The 26,239-nt window shown below is 36.6% G+C and overlaps 3 protein-coding genes and 2 long non-coding RNA genes across 6 annotated transcripts; 2 read left to right on the top strand and 3 right to left on the bottom strand.

The window, feature by feature from the left end:
* Positions 1-4,025: 4,025 nt before the first annotated feature.
* On the top strand, positions 4,026-7,103 carry LOC113341477. The gene is made up of 3 exons (XR_003355947.1): positions 4,026-4,209; positions 6,034-6,146; positions 6,721-7,103. It is a non-coding gene; the product is annotated as an uncharacterized LOC113341477 (long non-coding RNA).
* Position 7,104: 1 nt separating this feature from the next.
* On the bottom strand, positions 7,105-8,322 carry LOC113341367 (G-type lectin S-receptor-like serine/threonine-protein kinase At2g19130; the record flags this gene model as incomplete). The annotated part of the gene is made up of 3 exons (XM_026586273.1): positions 8,076-8,322; positions 7,876-7,980; positions 7,105-7,805 (listed from the first exon to the last, which is right to left on the bottom strand). Coding segments are annotated over exons 1-3 (1,053 nt in total), but the record flags the coding sequence as incomplete, so codon positions are not given.
* Positions 8,085-10,247, bottom strand: LOC113341476 (protein trichome birefringence-like 1). The gene is made up of 3 exons (XM_026586350.1): positions 9,982-10,247; positions 9,735-9,893; positions 8,085-9,646 (listed from the first exon to the last, which is right to left on the bottom strand). Exons 1-3 carry the CDS (start codon positions 10,188-10,190, stop codon positions 9,298-9,300), a joined length of 717 nt encoding a protein of 238 aa, XP_026442135.1. The 5' UTR covers positions 10,191-10,247; the 3' UTR covers positions 8,085-9,297.
* A 55-nt stretch (positions 10,248-10,302) lies between these two features.
* On the bottom strand, positions 10,303-11,246 carry LOC113341366 (protein trichome birefringence-like 2). Its single transcript, XM_026586272.1, has 2 exons — positions 10,561-11,246; positions 10,303-10,489 (listed from the first exon to the last, which is right to left on the bottom strand). The coding sequence occupies exons 1-2, from the start codon at positions 11,244-11,246 to the stop codon at positions 10,303-10,305; spliced, it is 873 nt and encodes a 290-aa protein (XP_026442057.1).
* Positions 11,247-20,468: 9,222 nt separating this feature from the next.
* LOC113341482 lies at positions 20,469-24,305 on the top strand. Of its 2 annotated transcripts, none has more exons than XR_003355950.1 (7): positions 20,469-20,607; positions 21,014-21,165; positions 21,649-21,712; positions 23,060-23,190; positions 23,276-23,329; positions 23,578-23,812; positions 24,046-24,305. It is a non-coding gene; the product is annotated as an uncharacterized LOC113341482 (long non-coding RNA). The 2 variants fall into 2 exon arrangements; XR_003355949.1 differs by having other exon boundaries at positions 23,578-23,834.
* The last annotated feature ends 1,934 nt before the right edge of the window (positions 24,306-26,239 follow it).

Below are 26,239 nucleotides of genomic sequence, written 5' to 3'. Positions count from 1 at the left end.
GCGGGTAATCCTCTTTCTGGGTAAACCTTGGGCCTTAAGTCTTCATCTTCATGGTTAGTCAATTAATTCTTATTATGTTGGGTTTCCTGAATTACCATGTTATGCATAATGATGCAAGTCAGCATAGTCTCATGCATTTCACGAGCACTTACACCACGATAAGGCCCGCAAATGATGGAGAACTTCCTCTTCAGAATTCCAAAAGCCCGTTCCACATCCTTTCTCAGAGCCATTTTTCTACTATTGAAATATGAATATGAACGACCCATTCACCGGAAGGCGGCTGACGGTAACATTGAACTAAAGTTGACCATTTTGGATAACTTGCATCTTCAAGATATAACCATGAGTGTAGAGATTCCCGTTGATAGTGAAATTTACCTGAGATGAAATTTCATACTTTAAATCTTCAAACAAAGACGATTTGTGTAAAACATTTATATAGTTCTGAGATCCCAAGAGACCAAAAAAAGCATGTCATATCCAACAATCATAAGAAGCAGCATCCTCAAGGATAACCATTGGTTTTGCATAATTACCCTTATACTGACCGTCCCAATAGGTAGGGCATCCGATCCATACCCAATGCATGCAGTCAAGACTACCCAGCATTTCAGGAAATCCCCTTTCCTAATTATGCTTTAATATTTCTCTAACATTCGTGTCAGTTAGTTTTCATAACTAGGTTGGAAAAAAATGATTAATCATTGTTTCACAAAACAATAAAAGATACTTTTATGCGGTTGTTTTGGCAATGCGAAGGTACTCATCATTAGAATCTGGAGGTCTTACATATCCTAGAATCCTTAAGGACGAAGTCACCTGACAAAGCTCACCAATAATCTTTAGCAACAAATTTCTGGGCATGCGGAATCGGCCTTGGAAATTTTCATCAGAGAACACACAATCGGGAAGAAAATAATCGTGCATCAGCTTCCCGTGCCATTCATCAAGACCCCGGTACGTATATCTTCTTGTGAACACTTCTCTTGGCTCTGGATTGCCTCGATGAATATAGTTGTAGAAAATTGTTGGTTAGTTCTTCATCTGACTCACCATCAATTTGTTGAAGCGCCTGAAAGAATATTCGTTGTTGTTCTTCAAATCGATCCATATGAATACACACTTCTCCGTCAGAAGAATCCATTGAGTTGAAAATAAAAATTAAACAGGGGATTTAAAGGTAGAAAAGAGTAAGATGATAGAGTTAATGAGAAAATGATGTGTGATTAAATTGAATTGAATGGGGTGAATTTATAGGGAGACGTGGGGGCAAATAGTCGTTACTTCATTATTTGATAATCGACAGTTACAAGACCGACCGGTTTTATGAAGACTGCCAGTGGTGGAAACTCGACCGTTAGAGGTCTAGTCTCAACCGTTCGGTGGGGACTCAATCGCTTAATATTTTTTCAGATAGTGGCGTGGCCAGTTTCCCAGGCCAGCTGGCATGGCAAATGAGGCGTTTAGCCACCCCCCATAGGAACCAGCTTAAGACTTGAGCTTTCATGAACAATTCCAAATGCTGAGATGACATGAAAGATGGAAGATGTAATTCCTCCACCATAAGACTTGCTCTAATTACATTACTCCATAGTGAGTATAATTATTACTCCATAGTGAGTCAAATCATTACTCCACAGGTGAGTTCTCAGGCCCATTCCTATGCACATGTTAAACATTACATTTTTCCATATATGCATCCACTATGGGTATGCTAAAGAGCCAAACATATATGCCTATATGTCAAATATAACATATAGACATACACGACAGACCTTCCAGCGAGCGATAGACTGTCCATTGCTAGATTGTCAAAATATCGCTCGTTGGTTTTTCCAGCAGCGCTGGTCAATATGTTGCTCGCTGACTTGATCATCGCTTATCATTTCCTCATCCAACGACTATAATTTTCCCCGTCTATATATACCCAATTTCAAACTCATTTCAACTTACACAAGAATTTCTAAATATTTCTAGATTTTCTCAATCTCCAATTCTTTTCGGATCTTCTAATTCTTCAAAGAGCATGGCTGATAATATGAACATGCATGACTGAGTTCGTAGAAAACCAACATGCTGCCGAAAATCAAAGAATTGTTAATCGTGCCAACGTGCGAGTTCGAATTAGGATGCGAGTACCGAAATTTACTACTGCGGAAGATAAATGAATTTGCAGGAATTATTTTTCTTGTACTGAGACTTTATTCGCAGATGAATTCTGTCCTCGGACATTTTGGCAAAAGATTTTGGGGAAATTTGAAGAACAAGCAATGAACCTCAACAATCGTGATGCTTCAGGGTTGACTCACTGCTTTATCATAATCAATAAGGAAGTTACTAGGTATGTTTTTTTACTTCAGCAAGAAGGTCCAAACATGAAGAATGGTGAAACCATAATGGAACTTCAACAAAAGTGTCGTGCGGAATATCAGTCGCAACGAAAAAGACTTCAAATTTAGGAGTCGTTTCGAGATTTTAAGATGCTTTCCCAAATATTATCTAATATTTATGTTTTAATTTCTTAATTGTCCACTTAGTCTAAGTCCTAAGTTTTAATATTTGTTTAAATATATCTCTAATTTATGTTTTAGTTAAATGTGTCTCTAATTAAAATATAAGATTGAATTAAGAGTGAAATTAAGCTTAATTTTCATCAATACTCATCAAATTTTCAAATTCAAATTTCGAATTGATCATTAATAGTCATTTTACAAGACATAAAACTAGACAATAATAATTTGAAAAATAAAAATAACACAAAATTGGTTTAAAAGACCAAAATCAACAATTCCTGGGTGAAAAGGACATTTAGATTTTGATACTGTTTAAATGGACAAAAATGTAAAAATAGCCAGGATGTAAACAGTTTCATCCTACCCATTTTTAAATACTTTTTCTTATTTTTAATTTACATCAGGATGCATCCAGTTTCATCCTTGCTATTTTTTAAGTTTAAGTCAGAATGAATCCAGTTTCATCCTCACTATTTTTTTGGTGTTCATTTCACCCATAATAATTTTTACTCGTCCATTTGAACCATGTTTTAAAAATATTTGGACAAATGACCCATTTTCCGTAAAAATAACTAGACTTTAATTTAAAAATAAATATTTGGGACAATGTTCTTCATCTTGTTTATCTTCTTCATTTCATTAAACTTCCAATCAATGCGCTCATGAACGGAGTTTCCTTTGTTTATCTTCTTTTTTGGCCTCAAATTTTGTTTTCCTTAATTTTTCTTGCCTTGAGCTTTTCTTTGCCTTTTCCTTAGTTGCGGTTTTGACTTGGTTAATATCAAAAACTTGAAGACTTCTTTGCTTCTTACATATTTCTTTATAACTATCACATATCTTCTTAACGGCACCTTCAAGCACTATTCCAGAAAAATCAAGTTGCGCTGCCGAATCAAGTTGGGTTAATTGTGCCATTTCGGGAAAATAGAAAAAATAAATTAGGCTGAGAAAGAGAAAAATAGAAAAATTAGATTGAGAAACTGAGAAATTTTTGTGTAAAAGATTTGGAGTAAATTTTGAGTTTGAAAATTACCTATTTATAGCGATAAAAAACTAGACGTCGGCGCTAGAGTCGATACCGAGCGATATTCATGGCAGCGCTGGCTATAAAGTCTTTATCACCGGGAATATAATGAATATCATTCGATAGAAACTCTATCGCTCGGTGATTTTTCCATAGTGGCGCAATTCGTTTGCCATTCCACTTGGTATACCAAACAGGTTTTTTTTTTTTAGCATGTGCATAGGAATAGGCCTGATACTGGGAACCGGAATCAGAATCGTTGTAACTGGTTTCTGGTTCCGGTTCCATTGTCAACCCCTCGACTAATGTCACCCGGAAGTCCCAACTTTTCCTTGTTGTTTGGACAAGTATCCTTCTCTGCAGTGTCTGCACATGATTATTCTATTTCTAGTGGTTCAACCTCAACCTTATCTTTTTCTCTGCCTTAAAAACAAAAGCTGATCCTCATCAGATCAGAAAAGGTAATTTCTCCGTGCAATCCTCAAACTATAACTTTTACTTAGAGATGCAACCGTAGATACTCTGTGTAAAATAGGGTCTGATTTATTTGAAGAAAAAATAAAAACTGCCCCGCTTTTGCAAAGAGTATCTATGATCTGAAATCACTCGAAAATTGTTCCAAAATGAGGCTTTGAAATGATCTCTTGAATCACTAGAAGAAGCAGCCAGGTCAGGTCTTTATATATGTATTCGTTTACTTCTTTATAAATTGATTCAATTTAATTACTTCAAATTGAGAAAACCCACTATCATTCCATGCTTTATTAAGATTTGATCTTTTTCTAACTTTGAGATAATTTTGTTGGAAACTTTTCTTACAATGATAGCGATTAAGGTCTCAAGTATACGTGTTTATATTGGTTCCTATGTGCTCGACAAAGACATTGTCACTAGGATAGGAAATGAAGAATAGGCAATTGATTTAGAGTAACTAATTTCCCATTTTTAATCTGTCAGTGAAATATGAAGTATTCAAAGGTTTGAGCTTTAAGATCTGAGAATGAGAATAAATTGTTGAATGTAGCAGTCCTGTGGATTGGGTTTCTGTAATTTTAAAAGCCTATTTGGGTGTTTATGGTGCTTCTCTAAGTCTGTTTTGCGTTTATTTCAGTTTTCGTAGTTGTTGGCCTACGTTGATTGTGTTGTTCCTTATCTTTTGGAGTCACATAATGTGATCTGTTTTCCCAGGCAGATCATGGTTTTCTTGTGTTTTGTGAAATTTGAAAGAAAGGTCATACACTTTAAATGTTTGATAAAATGTTTGCAAGTTTGTAGGATTCAACCGACTTTTGTTGCATTTGGTAGGGAAGATGTCCAAGTGGAACTAACAAGCCTTGTATGTTTTCACTAGGTGTGTAATCAATAATCATAGATACTCTATGCAAAAGTGGGTCAATTTTTTTTCAAGCGAATGAACTGTCCTTCTTTTGCATAGAGTGTCTATGATTTTAAATGATCCAAATATTGTTCCAAGCTAGTGAGGATTTCCCTTGGTGTCTTTTCTCACATGATTCACAAATTGTCCCGTATGCTGTTCTTTGCAGTCCTTTAACTAGTGGACTTCACAAATTGGGAACTGTTAAGTGAGGTTATGTGAGTCAATTAGGAATTTCTGCTGATGCCATCATTATTTATGGATTTCTTGAGGAGAATCTGTTAAGAAAGCTTCAGAACTGCTTCAAAAAAGGTGCAAAAGAAATTTTTACCGAAAAAGGGCTCTGCTAACTCATGATCTTTCTGTAGGTCAACTCAAACCACGGAATTCTTGTACCTAGATGTTGGAATTAAGCAGTAACTGAATGTTGACAGTGTTTCAAGTATTAGAAGAGTACAAATTCACTATTGTATCTTGATCCTACTTTTGTTATATGGGTGTTAGACTGTTGGTCTTGTCGCTGTTCTTGTAGAACTGATGCATAGAATTGTTTTCGAAGTCTTAATCTGTCAATAGAGGGACACATCTCTCTGGTGGTGAGTAATACAAAATTTGCGAGAGCTTAACTCAATTCCTTTCCTGCTTTCAAATCCTTCTTATGTGCTGTTCATCTGTGCATCATTCCGCACCTAGATAAGTCAATTCTTGCTTTCTGGCGTTATTCTGCTTAATTATGAGCCTCGTGTTTGCTGTAAAGAGATGTCATCTGATGTGCTTGCCTTTTTGTCAGCTGAATAAATTGCTAGTGAGTGGGTTTGAGTCCTGATGGTGCTGGTTCTAGTGAAGCAGTACTATCTTCTTCATCCCCTCAATTTAACTTTCTCCAACTCTCCGCATATCGAGTTTTGCATATTTCTTACATCTACCAGATTTACGATTATGGACTACTCTCAATTTGACAGGTGTTTGTTGGCACACTTGATATTGATTGACCTCGACCTAGGCTCATCTAATTAGACAAAGTTGTGAACCAAATTTGTGTTATATCGACAGGCAATGTTTAGATAACGTTTGTGACTCGTTACGATCCTCTTTTGATGAAACTGTTATTTTTGCAGTCTCTTTCTCTAACTATAAACTGAATCAAAACCAAGGTTTCGGAAGAGTCAGAAGAAAAGAATGCTACGCGAGTCAATATTAATACTCTGTCCCTGATCCCCCTCTTGCACATGTAAGCTCTCTGAAACTATTTATTTGATTATGGCTAATGTTAACAGTTATGAACTCTGTCCCTAATTTTTCGCCTAATAACCTGATGGGAGATAGCATAAGTTTCGTCCGATAGGACATAGGTATTGTTTCTAGCTGTGGATCCTGTGCTAATGTAATTAGGCAAATTGTAAGAAATCTGTGTCTTATATCAACCTAAGTATATCCCATAGAGCCTGTCTCACTAAGTTGGTAGAGCTCGACGCACTTACAGTGGTCATGAATTGAGACTTGAGCTCAATTTTTTTTCTCCTTTTCCGTTAACGTTATTTTACCTTATTTGCCCACTGATTACATGAACAATAATTTCCTTATCTGGTACTTCTCCGATAATAAAATTGAGTGATTAAGTTTTCGTATAGTCTAAACAGAATGATGCATAGATTGCAGAAAGAAGGATAGCTCATCAATACTAAAAAACTCTTGATTAAAGAAGAAACCATTAAGAAACACATAGCCGACTACTTGGTCGTTTGATTTGCAAGAACTAGCTAGGCCATCCATATCGCTCAAGGTTTCCTCTATACTTTATGCAGAGGTCTTGCAGTAACCCCTGATCAGCAGCTTAAGAATCTTCCAATCTCATGGACGATGTGGTGCTCTGGGACTGAGCCAAAAGATGTGATTGATGTAATGTTGATCCCTGCTTGTGAATTTCGGTTTGAGGACTCTATGACCAAAAACACATTATCCTGGTTTTCCACAAGAAAGTGGAGTGACCTGGGAATAGGAGGGCAGTTCACATCTGAAAGCCCTTCAAGTATATGAACTACCTGACTCATAGAAGGCCTATGAGCTTCGTCATCTTGAATGCACCAACAGGCAACCCTACAGGCCCTAGTTAGCTCTAGAATATCAGTATTACCTTCCAACCTGACATCTACCAGGCTAATCATATCATCACCTTCGTTCATTTTTGTCGCAGTCCAAGCAGGAATATAACTAATCTTCTCATCATTACTGAAATGCTCGAAGTTCCTCTTCCCTGAGATAATTTCAAACGACATCTTACCATGGCTGTAGACATCGGCTTTTGGAGTGATGGCCACTCCTGAAATCCATTCTGGCGCAAGGTATCCTCTAGTTCCTCTCATGGTGGTTAGGACTCGACTGACGAGCTTGGCTAGACCAAAATCTGCTATTTTTGGATTGAATTCAGCATCCAAAAGGATGTTTTCAGGCTTGATATCACAATGTATGATGCTGTCTCTGCATTTCTCATGGAGATAAGTCAATCCTCTTGCTGTTCCTAGTGCTATTTGATACCTGGTCTTCCAATCTAAAACCTCGGTATTCTTTTGATTGAAAAGGTGAGAATCCAAAGATCCATTTGGCATGAATTCGTAAACTAGTAATCGTTTAACACCTTCTGAGCAAAACCCACGTAAGCGAACGAGATTTACATGCTGAATCATACCGATAGTGCTCACTTCTGACCAGAACTGCTTCTCACCTTGCCTGAGGCCTTCAAGTTTCCTTACAGCAATGGAAGTTGAGTCAGGTAATACCCCTTTAAAGACGGAACCAAAACCTCCACTACCCAACTTCTGTGAGAAGTTTTTCGTAACAGTCTGTAATTCTCTATATGTAAATGCCACTAAAGTACCATCCCTCGTCTTTGCTGTATTAGATTAATTGTAAATCTTAGCAGCTCAATAAACTAATTTGCAGTAGAGATCTTATATACTTACAATTGAGTTTCTCCTTTGCTCTCAGTACCAGCAGTTTGCATAAGCAGATGATGGCGAAAATGAATATAACCGCAGCTAGTGATACCCCTGTACAGATTGAGAACCCTTCCTCTTAGCTTCATTGAGGTTGTTAAAAACAGAATTTGAGTTTATTGAATACTTTAATAAGAAAGAAAACATAAAACATAAAATGTACTTACACAGGGCTGTTGATTTTCGTGGTCGGGCGGGAGGCGAGAGAGACGATGCATTTGCTGCTGTTATATTGTAAAAAGGGTAAAACTGAACCTTCATATAACAACTTGGTCTAATAGTTGTCATATCTCCTCCCTGATCACTGCCGGGAGGGTACAATCTGAACATTTTGTCTACACCTAAAAGTAAGCATCTTTCACAGTCACTTGTTGATATATCTGGAGTACATTGAACTAACCCATATGTTGACATCGTCCCGTATATTGTTGTATTTGTATAAGACATACTTCTGGATGCAAAATTTATTATAGAAGAAGAATTGCTAACATTAGAAGAAGCATTAGATACAAGGCGAGTCATCAGTTGTTTTACCAAGCGAGGACTGTGTATCTACTAGAAAATTGGAGGTATGCTCTGAAACTTCTGGTTCGGTTTCCATGACAGAGAAGATTGATCTGTTGGAGTATCTTAACATGCATCCATCATCCCATACCAAAAATTCTTTACCATTCGGACAATTTCGTTTGGCTCTTTGAGTTACATAATGAGCACAATACCTGCAATCTGTAAATGGAATACATAATAACGTACCATAAACTCTGTCTAAGCCCTCAGCTACACTCACGTTATAGAATGTTTTATTGGGTTTAATGCTTGATGAAAGAGAAGCTAGAGTTTCATTGAGATTTTTCTCAAATAGGCTGTTGTTTGTGTAATTGCCTCCTTGACAATAGTGAAGTTGGCGGTGCCATTTTGTAACTTGAACAGAATTTGTGAAAACCAAAAGAGAAACGAAGTAGTGAAAATTCACAGGAAGGAATCCCATTAATTAGTTAATTTTTTTTGTAAGTAAATTGGTGATTAGTGCTGAAGACGATGAACCATTTTGTAAGGTAACATCCCTTTGATTCTTTGAAGATTCAACATTCGCAAAAGATAAAAGTCAAGTCAAGCTCACATACCTCTTTTTCTTTTTCTCGTTTGTGGTGGAGTCGGATGGTGAATGTCAGCATTAATAATCGAGATAAGAATTATAAGAAGCCAGCCAGACATTCATGTACCACTACTCTTTTGACAATTTGACCCTTTCGTAAGACTTGCAACAATGGCAAGGATTTCTGCTGGTGATTAACCTTGTTAATATATAAATGTAGATACTACCTTAATGTTTCTTGCTATATTTCTATCTCTTAGATTCAATATAATGGATTACAATTTTCAGGTTTCTTACAATTTACCAAAATTTCCTTTGCCATCTCTCAGAAGAGCAGCATACAACAGCTCATTCCATGTATCAGGTACGCCTGGTAAGCACCAATGACTGCAATCCTGAGGAGCTTTATTTCTCTCTTGAACAGTGTAGTTTTTGTAGATATTACGATATATGGAAGGATGTGCGTCAGCTCGATAATATGAAAGCTTACTGACGTTCAGATACAGAACAGGAGTCTTCATTTTCTGAAGAGTGCTTTCTAGCATTTTCAATTGTATAGGTGCCGGTTTTATGTATGTTTCATTGCTTGGGATTGGCTTTGTTGGTAAGTTGCATCCTCCACCTGTGTTCCATGTCCCTCCTCTGCATATTACACCACAAGAAGGTTAAGATGAAACAACTAGTCCGGTTTAAGGAAAGCATACTAGCGAAGCAATTCTGCATTACTTACATGAAATGGGTGGGTGAAAATCCTCTGAAAACAACTTGGGTTTTGTTAGAATCAATGTGCTTGTCAACCCATCTCCTCCAAGTAGTAAGGGCTTTTCTGTATGCTTTATCTATGTCCAGCTTTGGATACAAGTTATCGCCTTCTCGAAAAAAGTTAATTCTGCAAATCAAAACTAGTGTTTTTGAGGCATATGTTCATCATCAACCAGGAATGCAAGTTCATATAAAAAGATTTCCATGGTACATACCCATTATTGGTTTTCCCAGGAACCCACCAGTGCCATGAGTCAAAAACAAGAACATCAGCATCACGGTATGCGGATGCTGCTTGCTCATCAATCAAGTCCAATCTTAGAGTCTCCTGTTTTGATTTAGATACCGCGCCATAGCGAACTAGAAATGCAGACCACACAAATGCTATTGTACAACTGTAGTCCTGGATTGAAAATAAAATCATATACGTTCCATCAATTTCAGTTCTCACACAAGTTGATCATACATAGCAACGACTAAAGTGCTTATTTTGGTGGGTGTGCAGATTCAAAACAAGCAAAGAAAGTTAAACCAAATTATACAAAGCTTGCCTTGTATATTGTAGTGAAATCTCCAGATGGCCTAACAACTCTGCTCTTGTCCGGAATTGCGCTCCAGAGTATGCACACCATAGACATGTACATATTCCTATTCAAAGAATCTCCTGCAAAAACCAATTTCTTTCCTCTCATTCTCTCTAGGAAATCGGTTGCATTGAGGAAGCTGCAAAGGTAAAGTATAGATTCACTAATGAAAATCATGCACCCTTGATGCTTAAGGTTCAGATACATTACCTGGGTATAATATTGTTCTTGCAACCTGCATTTCTTGGGTGAGACTGCCACTGCCATTGCCAATTAATGTACTCATCGTCAAGTCTTTCATTACCATGACAATCAAAAGCTTGTCCTTCAAGGTAAGGACAAGAACCCGGAGCATAATACTGTTTCCGATCTTTCACCATTACCCATTCCCCCTCAAAAATATCACAATCACTAGAAAAATTAGTTGAGTTCGGAGGAACAGACTCCTCCACGGTATCTACCAATTTTCCCGCAACATCAATATTTGAGTTTTCAGAAACATTTCCTGCACTGGAGTTCCCTGCCGGAGCAGTTGTAGTTGAAACGAAATTCTCCCCGGTATCAGCACTTGAATTTTCAGTACTGTTTCTCGTAGGAGACGTTTCGGTTTGATTATTCAAGGTAGAGGGATCTTTTGCCGGAGTATTAGAAGTTGTACTACTCGGGAAGTGATGCCAATGGGGAGATCCAAATTTGAGATAGTATCTATCGAGATTGTCTTTAAGCAAAGGATTACTTGGTGAAGGAAAAATAGATGGGAACATGAAGCTACTAACTGTAAGAACAAGTACGGCAGTTCCAAGAAAAAAACCGAAGCCAAGAAGTACTGATGCAGCTTTCTTTTTCCCACCATGGTGCGGCCATGTAGATAACATGTCCCAAATACTAAGCTTCATTATGACAGATTTTGCTTAATGATCTTGCATTCTAACTTCACATTTTAGAGAAGATTGACTAAACCATTGGAATTAACTAGTGTTTTGACACATAAAAATGCGTACATTTTTTAGTAGAGTGGCTTTGAATAAGCTCTCTGACAGACTCGACCAAAAATAATAAAAAGAAAAAGCCAGAGAAGCTACCGAAACAGACAGCTCAAACAAACCAAAAAAATAACATGCAATTTTAAGAAGCTCTTGATTTGATTCTCTTCTTCTACATACCCAATGCATCTCCAGTACATTGATTACATGAAGAAAAAAAAGGATTTTAATTATATCAAGATGCAATCTAAATTATCTTATTAATTAGTTAATATCGACTGACAGATTCTCTGTTAACAACATATTTAATTAATCTCTCCAGCTAGTCAAATAATGGAGTTTTTAGACTTATATGAAGCTAACCTAGTAAGTTAGCTAGAGGTAACTATCAGAAGAAATTTCGATTAAGGAAAACGAAAATTATCCAACAAATTTGTAAAACTGCTATTTGAAGTAAATTTTTCCCTTTTTCAACGACAAACCATGCCACATAAGGCCACTTTTTTTTTTCAACGACAAGCCATGGCACATAAGGCCACTTTGTTATGTGATCTAGTCATGATCTAATTCTAATCTACTATTCTGTCCCAAAATTTTCCTCAAAATGGAAATGTATCGTAACCCAACATTTGTCTTCCCCCTCATGAAGGCAAGCAAGCCAAATGAAAACCTTACCCGTAGGATCCGTTGACATGGTTATAATGACATAATCTTGATATTTGGCGCCATTTTTTTTACCAAGCCCAACAGACAATGAATTTGAAGCTAATTATTTGATGACATGTTCTTCTTATAAGTCTCTACACTCCCACCAAAAACGAGAGCATTCCGAGATATATAAGACCATCATCTAGCATTTTGAATATCAACCGTTGAAGATTAACGATTGAAATTAAAATTTGTAGATAGTGAAGTTTCGTATTTCAGAATACTCTCATTTTTGGTAGGAATGTAGAGATTTATAAGAAGAACATGTCACCAAAATCTTAGCTTCAAATTCATTGCCGGTTGGGCTTAGTAGAAAAAATGACGCTAAAATATCAAGACTATGTCATTATAATCATGTCAACGGATCCTACCCCTTGTTTTAGTTCACCAAATGGAAGTTGGTTAACCAAACGAAACAAGAACTAAAATGTTTAATAGAATAGGGACCATTTGGTTAACTAAACCGAATAGGGACTGAAATGCTTAATGGAATAGAGATTGAAACACTTAAACAAAAGGATGTCTGTAATACTAGTAAATAATATTATTAGGGTTTAAATAAATATATGTTAGAATTATTTATTTATGAAAATTCCATTTAACCAAAAGTTTTGTAAGAACCTCTAGGATTGATTCTTATTTTAATATAAATTAAAATAAATATTTTGAAACTTCCTAATTGGGGTCTGTAATATCAATTAAATTTAATACATTTGTAATATCAATTTCACCTACTCTTTTACTTCTTCATCTTCAAATCTAAGGATCAATACCTCTTTCCTTGTTTATATTTCAAATGAAAAAAATCCACTGATCAGATTATTTTTTATTCTCGATTAATTCTTTCAAACTCTATCTAGTACTTTATTTGTTGTTTGAATGGCATATTTGGTACGATTGTAGAAATGCAGTTATATGGTCGTCATGGTATCTCTTCACCTACGATGACGACTTTTCATATATATTTTCAGTCGTTAAGATTACATGATGAATAACGTGGCAAATTTTCAAGGAGTTTTCATTGGAAGGGTCGCCGTATCCCTAAATCTTGAACGCGCGATTGGGGGATATGGAAACTAAATGGGGGATATAGCTACATGACAAAATAGGGATCCTAATATCAAATCTGGATCACTCCTGATGTAATTACTTTTTTAATTCCTAATCTAGTCTTCACTAATCACGTTTAGTGGTTAATCATAATTAATAAAATCTTAAGTATTTGGGGGATAGATTAGTGTGTATTTTTATTTGAATTTGTGTGAGGGAGGTGAGAGTAGAAGGAGGAAAAAATAATTTTGTGTGGAAATTTTTGTGTGAAAATGGAAGATGATTGTGAGGAGAGAATTGCAGCTGCTGAATCTTTAGCTCAACTACAACAACAATCATATCTTCAATCTTCGCTTAATGATAACAACTCACAATTGGAGTTATATGATGAACCAACACCCTTGGATCATGATTTTCGTGAGCATGAAGTGCTTTAAGAACCAACCCAAGAAAGTAAACATGTTTAACATACAAGCAACCCCAACACACATGTAACGCTTCAAAGAGGTCGAAAATTTGATTTTTTTTTTTTTTGAAACCGTCATCTTTTTCTCTGAAAAAATCTTGGTGCCGGCATACACGTAGTATGAATACCACGCCGGAACACCCATACCCGGCATGGTATTCATACTATTTACATGTCGGCACCAAATATCCCCCATTTTGAATCAACTGCCGGCATGGTCTTCAACCAAAAAATACATGCCGTCACGTAGTAAACTTTTTACCTACCACCGAATATTCCCTGGAATAATAAACCGGCATGGTTCTCTCCTAACTTTCCATGCCGGTACCACAAGAAAAATATCCAGGAGTTAAAGATTTTTGAACTTAAGTACCGGCGTGGTATAAAAGTTATCGAGAATGCCGGCATAAAATCTTGACATGGTTTGAAAATTAAGTACCATGACGGAAACGTCTACCGGCTTGGGACCTTACTTATTCAAGAACGCCGGTACCACTATAAAAAAACATCCAGAAATTAGTCACTTTGGTAGTAGTTTTCCATCTTGATGTTAAATTTATCGACCATGCCGGTGCCATGTTCTGGCTTCAATCCTTGTGGATCGTGCATGCCGGTATTATCTTTTCCGACATTAATATTCATTAAAATACAATGCCGGTAGTTTTTAAAATTAGGTCCTATTTTTCAAGTTTTTTTACGAAATGCCGGAACATTATTCTTGAAGGCCGGCACTTGTTTCCGGCTTTGTTTATTTTGGCGGAAGTGTCGTCGAGCATGCCGGAACTAGTATAGTAATTTAATTTTTTTGTGAACTAATTCATTTTTCTTTTCATTCATTCCTTAGATTATTCCCTACATTGATCCAACAAATTACAAATCGCTTGGTCCGGATACGTCCAAATACTATAAAATACCTCTGGTATGTTACCAAACAATACTTTTCACCTAGTCTTTAAAAATTTATGTGAGTATTGCTTGTAATGAACCTTATAATCTTCCATTGTTGTCCTCATGTAGGGAATAAAATCTCCAGAGGAAGCGATTGCTTGGGCAAAAGAGACGACACTTAAAAACATGTGTGTGTTGGTGAGGAATACCCAACGTTCAGATTATTGTTTTGAGTTGGTTTGCGATAGAAGTGGGAAATACAATAAGAAGGATAGCCATAAGAGAAAGGGTTATGTATATCCAAAGAAGACTAATACAATATACAAGACTCGTACGAGGAAGGATGATTGCCCCTTTAAGCTTGTATTCTATTTAAGAGACAAAGAAACCAATGAAAAGGAATGGGATTGTACGGTGTAGTTTGGACGTCATAACCACCGGGATCCGAAAGATTTTGTTGGTCACTCCCTAGTTGCGAAGCTAAAACCTCATGAATTCGATGATGTAAAGAGAATGACCAAAGCATATATGAAACCACGAATGATTCTCAGAGGCTTCAAGGAAAAGGATAAGATGAACGTTTCTTCTCTAAATACAATCTATAGCGCGCAATCAACCATTATAAGGGTGGAATGGGAAGGGAGGACCGTTATGCAAGAATTTGAGAAGATAGCTTGGGATCACAACTACACGCGTATCATTAAAAGAGGACCGGAAAAAAAGCTACTTCAAATATTCATTGCACATCCTTTGCTTTCACAATTGGCTCATACATGTTGTGGTGTTCTTATGATGGATTGCACCTACAAGACAAACAAATACAACATGTCGTTGTTCAACATCGTGGGGAAAACATCGGACAAGGTATCATTCACATTGTCTTGGTGTTTAATGGAAAATGAGAGGGATTACAATTATCATTCGGCATTACGACAATTGAAATTATTGTTCCCGGAAAATCAATTTCCGAGGGTCATCATAACCGATCAAGATGACACACTAATCAATGTTATATCCGACGTATTTCCGGATGCACAAAATTTTCTATGTACGTATCATATACGTCAAAATGTGACAAAACATTGTCATGCTTTGTTTGATCCCTCTAAGGCGGATATTAAGAAGAGAACGGTTGCTCAACTAGAGGAAGATGTTCGCAATAAGAAACTATTACCCGAAGAAGAAGAAGATGAAAGAGGAAAGATTAAAGATCGAGTGGACAAAGAACACGATGAAAATAATAAAAAGTGGTTGGAATTTCTAAATGATTGGGAGAAAGTTTATTGGTCTCTTACCGAGGATATATATGAAAATAGATTGAACATGTTTACTGCAAAATATAACGAAGTGTATCCAAGTACCGTTTCATATTGTCGGGATAAATTGTTGGATAAGTTCAAGGAAAAATTTGTGCGTGCATGGAAAATTCGGTATAGACACCACGGGAATGAAAAAACTAGTATAGCGGAGTACGCTCATGGGAGATTTAAAGATCTCCTCCAGTCCGACCAAGGAAACGTGGTTATGGTCACCGAGGCATTTGAACAATACTTTAAGTCTGATATCGATAGGATCAAGAAGGCTTTTGAGAAAAGCTCGATGGAAAGGATGACATCACATTTTCGATATGGTAACTTGCTCCAAGGAATATAATTCAACGTCTCGCAATGGGAAATAAAACATATGATTAAAAAAATGGATACGCATGAACCTCCTCCAAGGGATCCAAGTATTGTAAGTGGTTCATATGCACCCTATTACCATTAGAGTCAGGGAATATTGCGATGCCTAAGAGGAACAACAGATAAGCAGCGATAGTGTGCTGAATTTGTTCGGTACCTCGGGGTCATCAACGGGATTAAACTTCAAGAAGGGGTTGTCCTTGAACAATGTTAGGAAATGTTCATAAGCCCACACCTATACAAATGTGAAATGATACGTATAAAAATCAGTAAATTTTGTTTCTAAGTTCATGATAAGGGTACATGTGAACAATATAAATAAGAACATAAGTTTAAAAACAAAATTACCTGCAGTAGAGTGAAATTCCCGAAAAATTGGTTTGTAACCGTCTTAGAGGCCCCTCTCATCTCCGTCATCAAATGTGCCATTACCACGGTGCCCCAAGAATAGCTAAATACATCTTCCAACGGATCCACCTGTTGCCACTAGTGTCAGAGAATACCCTAGTGCCCAAGATGAATAACAGGTACGCAACAGCTGTATAACGAATCTGTGCGGGGTCCCATCCATCCTTTAAACTTCTTTCCTTTGAGTTTTGAAACTTCTCCTACAACAGGGTCAACTTGATGGTCTTTGTCCTACTAATCTTAGATACATAGAAGCTTTCCACAGAAGTTTTGTAGTCCCAACCAAGAAACTTTTTAGTAAGCTTGTACAACTTTGTGCATTCTAGCTCAAACGAATGATTATCTCATTCTACAATTGATTTTCCGGTAGCACTCAATCCTAGAATGTTCTGTGCATCATCAGGGATCAAGGTCATATCGCCAAACGGGAAGTGCATGGTATCTGATTCACCATGATACCTTTCGCCGAAGCAATTGAATGTTACAATATATGGCTTCACATAATTTTCAACCAAAGGATATAGACCAGAATCCTTAACTATTTCTTGAACCTCTTCATGCTCCTTAGACAAATCCCAATGAGCTGCGGCTTGGTTTCGGCAAACACGCACAACCTTCGCATGATCCTATAATTAGGAGATAATACGATTAAGAGATTTTGTATAAATACAAAACAATACATATGCACGAGATATAAATTCTTACATAGGTTTGATATATAGTACAAGCCCACGAGTCCTTATAGCCAAATAGATACCCCGTATCAAGAGAAGCTGCGCCCCAAATTTTACCACGATCAAGGTTGGGTATCATGTCATCAACATGAGGAAGGTGCGAACCTTTAACTTTTACTTTTCCTTTGCCTTTCCCTTGCCTTGTGTGGTTTTTTTACTTGGACCACCTTCTTCCACTACTCCTTGGCTTTGGTTTGCTAATTGAGTTGGATCAATCTCATTATCTTCCTCCTCACTTTCCTCTTCATCTTGCTCACATTTCTCATCTTCCTCCTCAACTCCTCCATTAGATTCACGGATTACGAGTTTACTACGGTCCTGACCACTCTCCCAAACTTCACCTCTTGTATCAGCCCCTAATCGGATTTTCCGACCTTGGTCTTTCCCCCGAGGAGGCAGAGACTGAGGAGTATCAAGACCATCCTTCCTTCTTTTCTTAGTGAAAGCATCTTTAGCTTTTCCTTTGTTAGCCTCCTTTGCTTTAGCTACCTTTTCTTTAGATATATTTCAAAAGAAGCACGAAATAAATATAAGACAACTAGCTTTCATTATAATACCGGCATAGATACACCACCTTACGACATAAAATCATCATTACCGGCATCCTGAAAAAAATATCGAACATGCCGGGAGCTAATACCGGCATTGTAAATTCAAACGATTACTACCGGCATTGACAAATAAATTTTTAGAATTCCGGTACACCATAAGAAATTCCTGGATAAGAAAACACCAGTGCCGGCAGCTACGTAAAATAAAAACAAATACCAGAACACAGTACCGGCATTGAAAAAAATTTGTCGAGGACGCCGGTAGTAGTTCTAAAGTTTTTGGATACCAAAACTCAAGTACCGACATGGAATCCAACCTAAAATGTACGCCGGTACAAATAACAAAATCCTAGGGTTTTCTGTTCATTAAAAGCTTACTACCGGCGTACTCGTAAAAGTTAAAATCAATGTCGGTACTAGGTTCAGAAGTGGTGTTCATCCTAAATACAGTGCTGAAACTAAGTTCTGGTGCGGTCTTCAACGTAAATTAGATGCCGGAACTGACTACCTGTGTGGTCTTCATCCTAGATTGAATGCCGGTACTGATTTCCGGTGTGGTATTCATATGAAATTGAGTGCCGGAACTACTGAAGCTCAACTATTTCAGTTAGGGTTTCGCGATTTTGACCTAAACCCATAGCTACAAATCGATTGAAACACTAATTAAACAGTTTAGAATGACTTACGTTCTCACAGAAGCCATATTTCTGAGTAGTTGATCGTCCGATAACTCTTCTTCTTCGTGTTCTTGCTCTTGAGCAATCAAAGCAAGCCTTTTCTTTAATTTCTGTTGAGCAATCGATTTTGATTTCGATTGGGAATCTGATTTCTTTCTTGGAGGCATTCTTATAGGTTGGTTTTAATCGACGAAGAAATTTTGAATTAACGTTTAACCGACGATGAAGAACGATGAAGAAGATGAAGAATTTTTTTTTCCGAAACCTAACCCTAACTGAGAATGCCGGAACTGATAGAGAAATGGGGGATATTTGATTTAGTTTTTGATTTTAAGTTTTAGTTGAAAGGGTATAACAGTCTTTTCATAATGTTTTTTAATTAATCTAAGGGTGTTTTAGTATTTTTCGGCCCAAAAAATACCCCTTAGCAGACACCTTTGGTTGGAGAAGTAATTCATATCCCCCAATTAGTTTCCATATCCCCCAAATGGGCGTTCTAAATCTTAACGATTAATGATGTATTGTGAATGGTCATCATGTTTTGAAAAGCTAAATCATGATGATTAATAACTCCCAGAAAATAAGTTTTCATGCGTCCAATTTTTTTGTTGGTCGTCATAGTTTTGTGAAAATAACATGACGACTAATAGACAGTCGTCCGTGTTTTGCATTTTCTAGCATGACGACTGTAAATGCGGAAAACCAATGTTTGGTCAGCATGTATTATTTCAGTTGAGCATGCTGACTAATTTTGGTTTGCATGCTTTATTTCAAAGGAGCATGCCGACTTTTCATGGAATCAGCTATGAAAGTACTTAAACGTCATGCTTTTTTTCAGCTTAACAATACGATTTTTCATATACTTTTTTTTTAATATTGCGGTCATTTGACGAATTAAACCAATATTTTGAAAAGTATTTGACTAGAATAATTCGTTTTTTGTTATTTTTGACGATAAAAAGAAAATTTGATTAAAAGATAGGCTTCACAAAGTGTGAAAGCTATCAAAAGAAAATACAAAACATGGCTAATAATAGCTCATGCCAATACATCATTCCAGTTACAAATTATGGTTCCCAAGAAGATGCCATCAAAGATTTTTGTGTGTCTAACCCAATTAAATAGAGTACACTTCACTGCAATCACAAGCAGATTCCAGTTTCTTCTCCTAGTACCATATAAATGATTGTTTCTTTCACCTCAGATTGTCCACCAAATGGCAAAAGGAAGCAAACCCCACAGTTTGTGCTTCATCTTCTTACCTTTCTTATTTGGCCATTCCCATAAAGTTTCCTTCACAGAATCTGCAAAACCCCAATCAACTCCAAAGCTACTGATGAAGTAGTTCCACAATTTATAAGTCTCCTTACAATGCAGAAAGAGATGCATGTTAGTTTGCTTTTCAGTGTTGCAGAAGAAGCAGTTACTATGATCTGATTTCTCAGCTTTCTGCAGATAGTCAAGCGTAGGAGCACCATTATAGCATACAGTCCACACTAAGAAAGATTTTTTTTATGGAATTTTTTAGAGTTCCATAACTGCTCATGAGGAAAAACAAGACAGCCATCAACATCCAGAGATTTGTAGCAACTTGCAGACACTACACCAAATTCCCCGATTCGTAACAGGAATTCGTAACGGCTTACTGCGCTTTACGAGTTTTCCGTTACAAATTGCCGTTACGAAAATTTTGTTACAGGAAACAGCCGTTACGAATGTTCCAAAAATTATAACAGATATTAGCCGTTCGAATCTTTTTTAGGCGTGCCAGTCACACGCTTGGTCACACTTTGGGCGTAACACTTGGAGTTAGTGTGTTTGCCAGTCACATGCGTGCTATTATGTTTCCACCCAAGATGAGTTATACTAGGGATATTTCCTCCCATGAGTGTGCCATTCACACGCGTGATTCTGAGAGTATAACCCTAGTGAAATCGAGATCGAGCTTCATTTCCTATTTCTTTCTATTATCTGTCCTGCCTGTCTTCTCTTCTCTTCCTCCCAGCAAGTGAAAGCCTAGTGAAATTTCTTAAATCTGTTCAATCATCGAACCTTAGGAAGTGTTTTTCAATCTTCAATCATCGGACCCTAATGAATCGATGAAACCCTAGTAAGTGTTTTTGTAATCTGTTTTTCGATTTTTAATTAGGGTTTCATTTGTTTTCAATTTTCAGGTCAGAGTGGTGGATCTTTCATTTTTCTGCAAAATTTCTTCAGGAGAAAGCTATGGTTTCAAAAATCAAATCAATACTTAGATTAGCTCAAGATTTAGAATCGGCCATATGTAATGAGTTTGATTTAGGGTTCATCCTTGACTCGGTGAAGAAAACCATTATGGGTTTTTTTCTTTAGGTGTTTTCGTGTTAAAGATGAAAATCAAAATCATCATAGGAGAGGAAAATTTTTTAATTCTCCGTGTTCATCCAATACACATATCCAATTAGGGTTTATATTTGATTTGATTGATTTTTTCTGGGTTTTAATTTTCCGTTCATGTGCTTATTTTTCTTTTGTAGAGTTTCTCTGAAGGTATTTGAAGGAAGTAGAAGATTGGTGATAATAATGAGGCCAGTATTTTGTGGGAGTTTTGATTATGAGACACGTCAATCTGATCTTAAACGCCTCTTCTCTAAGTATGGGACTGTTTTTAGAGTTGACATGAAATCTGGTAGCCTTAAAACATCTCTCTTGAATCAACTTAGCTCTTTTGTTTTAATATTGATTGTTTTTTAGCTCTTAATCTTCTGTTGATTTACTTTAGGGCCCTTAACTTGTTAAATCTGATGTATGAAGTACGGATTTTTTATGGGTTTCTCTTTCAGTGTTTTCTTATTTGAGTAAAGATGTGTTCTAGTCTCATTGGGGTTTTCTTTTTGGGGTTTATCTTATATTGTTAATTTTGTTGCATTAAAATTACGAGTTCTGTGATTTTGCATAATAGTAATGGGTTTATGGGATTTGCTTATTTTGATAGTAAATAGCAATGGGTTTATGTTAACATTAATAAAAGTTGTTTTTTGTTATTTTTATTTGATGTGCTTATCAAGTTATCAGGTTATTGTTGCTTTGATTTTTAAGGAGCACTACTTGCTTTGCGAAATACAGGTCCTAACTATCTTGTGTAATAACAATATGTGTTTGCTTTGTGAAGGGACTGTACCGAATGCAGTAATTGGAAGAGATTTGGTGGTTAATGAGCTTATCAAAAGTTCCAGGTATGTATCCTTACTTTGCCATAGTTTACTGCTTAAGATCTATGAATGTGAAGATGATCAGTTCAGTAGAACTTAAATTTAGTAAGGTATAGTTCGCTGAAGGAGTTCTTTGAAAGAGGTCCGGACTAAGTACTTCATCATTCTCTGGTACCGAGTACTGGGTTCACTTAAATAACATATCCCAGGTCTATGATTCTAGAATCTAGATTACCCAGTAACACATTTTTACTTGTTCGTTCCGAGTCCCTGCAAACACTTCTTTACCTGTTCTAAATAGATTCAACACAAGGGAACAGGAAAACCCAGATTGTGATACAATGTCTCAGTAAAACTGTGAAAACGAAGCACTTGATTCTCACTAGAAGGGAGACTAGAAAAGTGTTATAGCTCAATACTCAATTTATATTATATTCCATATTGCCTGGTCTTTAGCTTGGAAAATTTCCATACAACGTTAATTTCCTCGATATATTATATGTACTAATGGATGATGATGCGACTAAAGACATTAGTAGCGGGTTCATCATGTAGTATACTTTAATGACTTTATATCACTTTAAGCATTATTATTACGTTGGTAACTAGCTAGCCAGTGTTTTGATTCTAAAATGGATCGAGATGTTTAGATGCTTATAAAGCAACTTTGTAAGGCATGTCTTAAAGAAAACAAGACGTGAGCTAGATTAGATTTGATAGGAGCAGTACCCATTAGATAAGAATGATGAATGATTAATCCAATAAACATATATTGTACACATTATTAATCCAATATTCATGTATCCTTTAGATTTGGTGTCTACATGTCTATTGTATCAGAACTTTAGGGGGCAGAATTTCTGCAAAATATACAGTCAATTAAGATCAAAGCTCTTGATAAATTAGTCCCTGCACAAGCAATAGATACCACTTATCACATAGCCTACTGGAATTCATAGTTCTGAAAACATCAAATCTCCTGTAAACTTACAAGGTTCTAGTATGGGGAAGCTCACCTTAAGATATTGAGCTAATTACCAATCAAAGCAAAGAGCAGAGTTCTCTTTTACCGGGTAGTACTAAGGAAAATCTGTTTCTGGAACGTGAATCCATATGGTACGAGAGTGCTGTTTGTGAAATCTCAAGTATTAGACTCATGTCTCGTTGAATTGAGTGGGTATGTGTAAGGAAAAGTTCTTGATAGAATTTGGTGATGTATCATATATAATCAGGAGAAGTTTAAACTGCAAGAGCAAGGAAGCAAACAGGCTCTTAGCTTTTTGTAGTTTTGGATTTTGGCCAGTTTATTTCTATACTTGATTTTTCTTTTTTCATATGTCAATTGACCATGTAGTGCCAACTGATTAACAGGAATTTGGTGTAGTGCATTCTTTAGGATATTTACTCGCATTCTTTAAGATTACTGTGTACGCGCATTCTTTGGGATTACGGTGTACTCGCATTTGCCAATTTGTTATGCGCTTTTGAGTTTGGCAACCATGGTATTTCTTTTACTTTTTTCCTTAACCTGACATGTGCAAGTCTTTCAGTTGTATATTGAATAATGACAGTAGTGCTTGTTTACAGATGAAAGAGGGGTTGATGGCTGAAAATTGACAGAAATATCAGAAAGTAAAGAAGGTAGAATTTCTGCTTCACCCATATTCATAAACTGAAAATCTTATATTGCTGGGTGTCTGCGATCCTCCTCAGAAATCTGTAATATGACCAAAGATAACATCAGTCAAATAATGTATATGATCATCCTGTGGTCGAATGTCTTATAGTATATTCATGCTCTGGTGTCCTGCTCTACTATTTGAGTTTATCTCATCAGGGTCAGAATCTAAACTCTTTCAAACTGTTGACTGGTTGTTCTTTACATCTAGGCCCCTGCAAAGTTTTCTGAGCCGCAAATACAGTCATATCTTAAGACTGTTGCTTATCGTCGAGAGATAGATGAGGCGCAGAAAGCTTCTGCTGGAAGGGGAGTTGGTGGCGTGCAGACTTCGCGGATCTAATGAGAAAGTGTTATTTACAGGGAAAGGTATATCTTTGTTCCATCTGGAGCTGGTGCAGTTGCCTCTTGACCAGGAGAATGGGATACTGAAATGAAATGTTATGGTTAGTTATTATATCTTCATAGGTGGGTTGAGTTATTATGTTTGAGTGCATTCCTAACATACTGACCGCACATGCCGAGATTGGACTTGGATTTCTCTTTGATTCTTTTATTACTCTCGTCAGTTGTCATTTTTTTTTGTTCTGTTTTCACGTGTTTCTTTTTGCCTAATCTTTCGTTAGTCGCCCTTCTACACAATTAAACATATTTAGAAATTCAAGTTTTGTTGTTGCAGGATTGCCTACATCGAGTTTTCTGATGCCCAAGCTTTCAACAAAGCAAGCCTGCAAAGGATATAATGAACTAGTTGCGGTTATTTGAATGATGCTATATTTCATCAGAAAGGGTGGAGAACAAAGGAGCTTCAAGATTTGTAAGTTCCATGTATTCAAGTTTTGTAGGCAATTAGTAAGTTTGCATGTGTTCCCTTAGAAATTTTGGAACCTTCCATGTATTCCTTTAGAAATTTGAAACTTAACAAAAAAATATAAGTTTGGTATTTGGAGAAATTTCAGTTCTTTTGTTATATGAATCTGAGATGATTTGAATGAATGTGATATGAATAGATTGAAAAAATTATTGTTGAGTGTGGTTATGAATGTATTGAAAGGTGTATGCAAGATATATAATTTAGAATTCCGACTTATTATGAACTGCCGGTCAGCCTTGACCTGGTCAATATTGACCAATTTTGATCATGTGAATGTTGACTAGCAGTAATTTTTTGCTGTTACGAAAACATTCGTAACGGATGTAAGCTGTTTCAAGCTTCCACGTAGTATCGACTATGGCATGTTACTAATTTTCCACGTAGTAAAGGGTCTGGCTTATTACGACCTCGTTGTTACACGTGTCAATTCGTAACAGCTTGATGCTGTTCTATGGCTGTTACAACCAAAATTCGTCACGGCTCCATTGCCATTACAAATATATGTAACACCTTCTTTTATATCAGGCAAAAGCCGTTACAACCCGTTTTAGTAACACTTTCTTTCTGTTACTAATCCCAGAATTTGGTGTAGTGAGAGAGGTACCTCCAATCCATTTTTCTTTCCATAATAGCTCTCTACTACAATTTTTAACTGCAAAAGAGCAGTTTTGAGCAATATGATCTCTAGCCTTAAGAATACCCGACCATAAGCTGTGTTTGGTAAACATAGTAGGGGTGCTTGGAAAAAAAGAAGAGGGATTACCACCAAATTTTTGATGGATAAAATGTCTCCATAAAGCTCTTCTTTCCGATCCATACCTCCAATTCCATTTACAGTGTAGAGCTTTGTTAACAAGTTTGAGCTTCTTGACACTAATACTGTTAGAGAACTGCTCGGTCGAACTCGCATGCGTTGCTATCTCAAGCATGTTTGTCAATGTTAGTGATCAAAACTATAAGTCTTGATTTCTAGTCTACTATAGCTAAGTCTCGGACTAGGATAGAAAGTGTAGTTGAGCTCAAGAACTCCATGGCGATCATCATATAAGAAGAAGAACTACTCAAGGAACTGGTGGAACTTCATCGACTAAAAGGTATGTGGAGACTTGAACTTATCTATCGCTCAAAAGTCTATCTACTCTATCTCCTATCTTGATACAAAAGTCGTTTTACTATATAGAGTTTGATTATACACACTTGCTATTTCCAGCCGAGTTTATCTCGCTTATCTGTTTCTCGAAATATGTGTTGGTAAGCTTTCGCTTTGGACAAGTTCATCTTTAGCTAGTGACGAAAATAATATTACGTTTCAATTACTTGAAAATGGCCTTGACGAAATATAGTTTGTGAACAACAACTATATAACGTCCTCTAAGAATGTTTCAATGGTTGAAATGCGAGTTTAGATTATATAACCATTGTTGGATATAAGAATTGTGTGGTAACACATATATTTATAAGTTCTTATTCCTTGAACCAAAGTATGCGTACCCAGTCCGCGAACTTTCGGAGGTTCTCGTCCCGAGAAAATATGATGGAGTTTGTAAACAGTTTACAAACTTATTCCGGGTACTTAAGTCTACGTACCTAGTCCGCGTACTTAGGTTGGTTATTTTCTAAAAACGATTATTCGTGAACTTATACTTATATAAACTAAGGAATTCAAGTTTGCAAAACGTTGCTATAAAGTTCATGAATCGATTCGAGTGAATCAAATCGTTTTTTCTTCGACTGTATCTTGTGTACTTCTATAAGATATAAGCAATTGAATAACTCTCTAACTAGTTCATTTGAGTCATTTGAACTAGTTATGGTAAAGAAGAATATGGTTGATATGAAAATGCTCATATGGATAACCCTTTGGTTAACTACTGTTGAACCAACGAATGTACATGTTTAGGTACGGTTACACAAACCTAAAATCATGCATTTCATTTGTGTGTAACAAGCTAAGTTTTCGATCTAACGGTTGAAAGATATTAGCTTGAATCTAATCAGG

Source organism: Papaver somniferum, unplaced genomic scaffold (genome assembly GCF_003573695.1).
Source record: "Papaver somniferum cultivar HN1 unplaced genomic scaffold, ASM357369v1 unplaced-scaffold_29, whole genome shotgun sequence".
NCBI lineage: Eukaryota > Viridiplantae > Streptophyta > Magnoliopsida > Ranunculales > Papaveraceae > Papaver > Papaver somniferum.
This window is presented reverse-complemented; position numbering and strand designations above follow the sequence as displayed.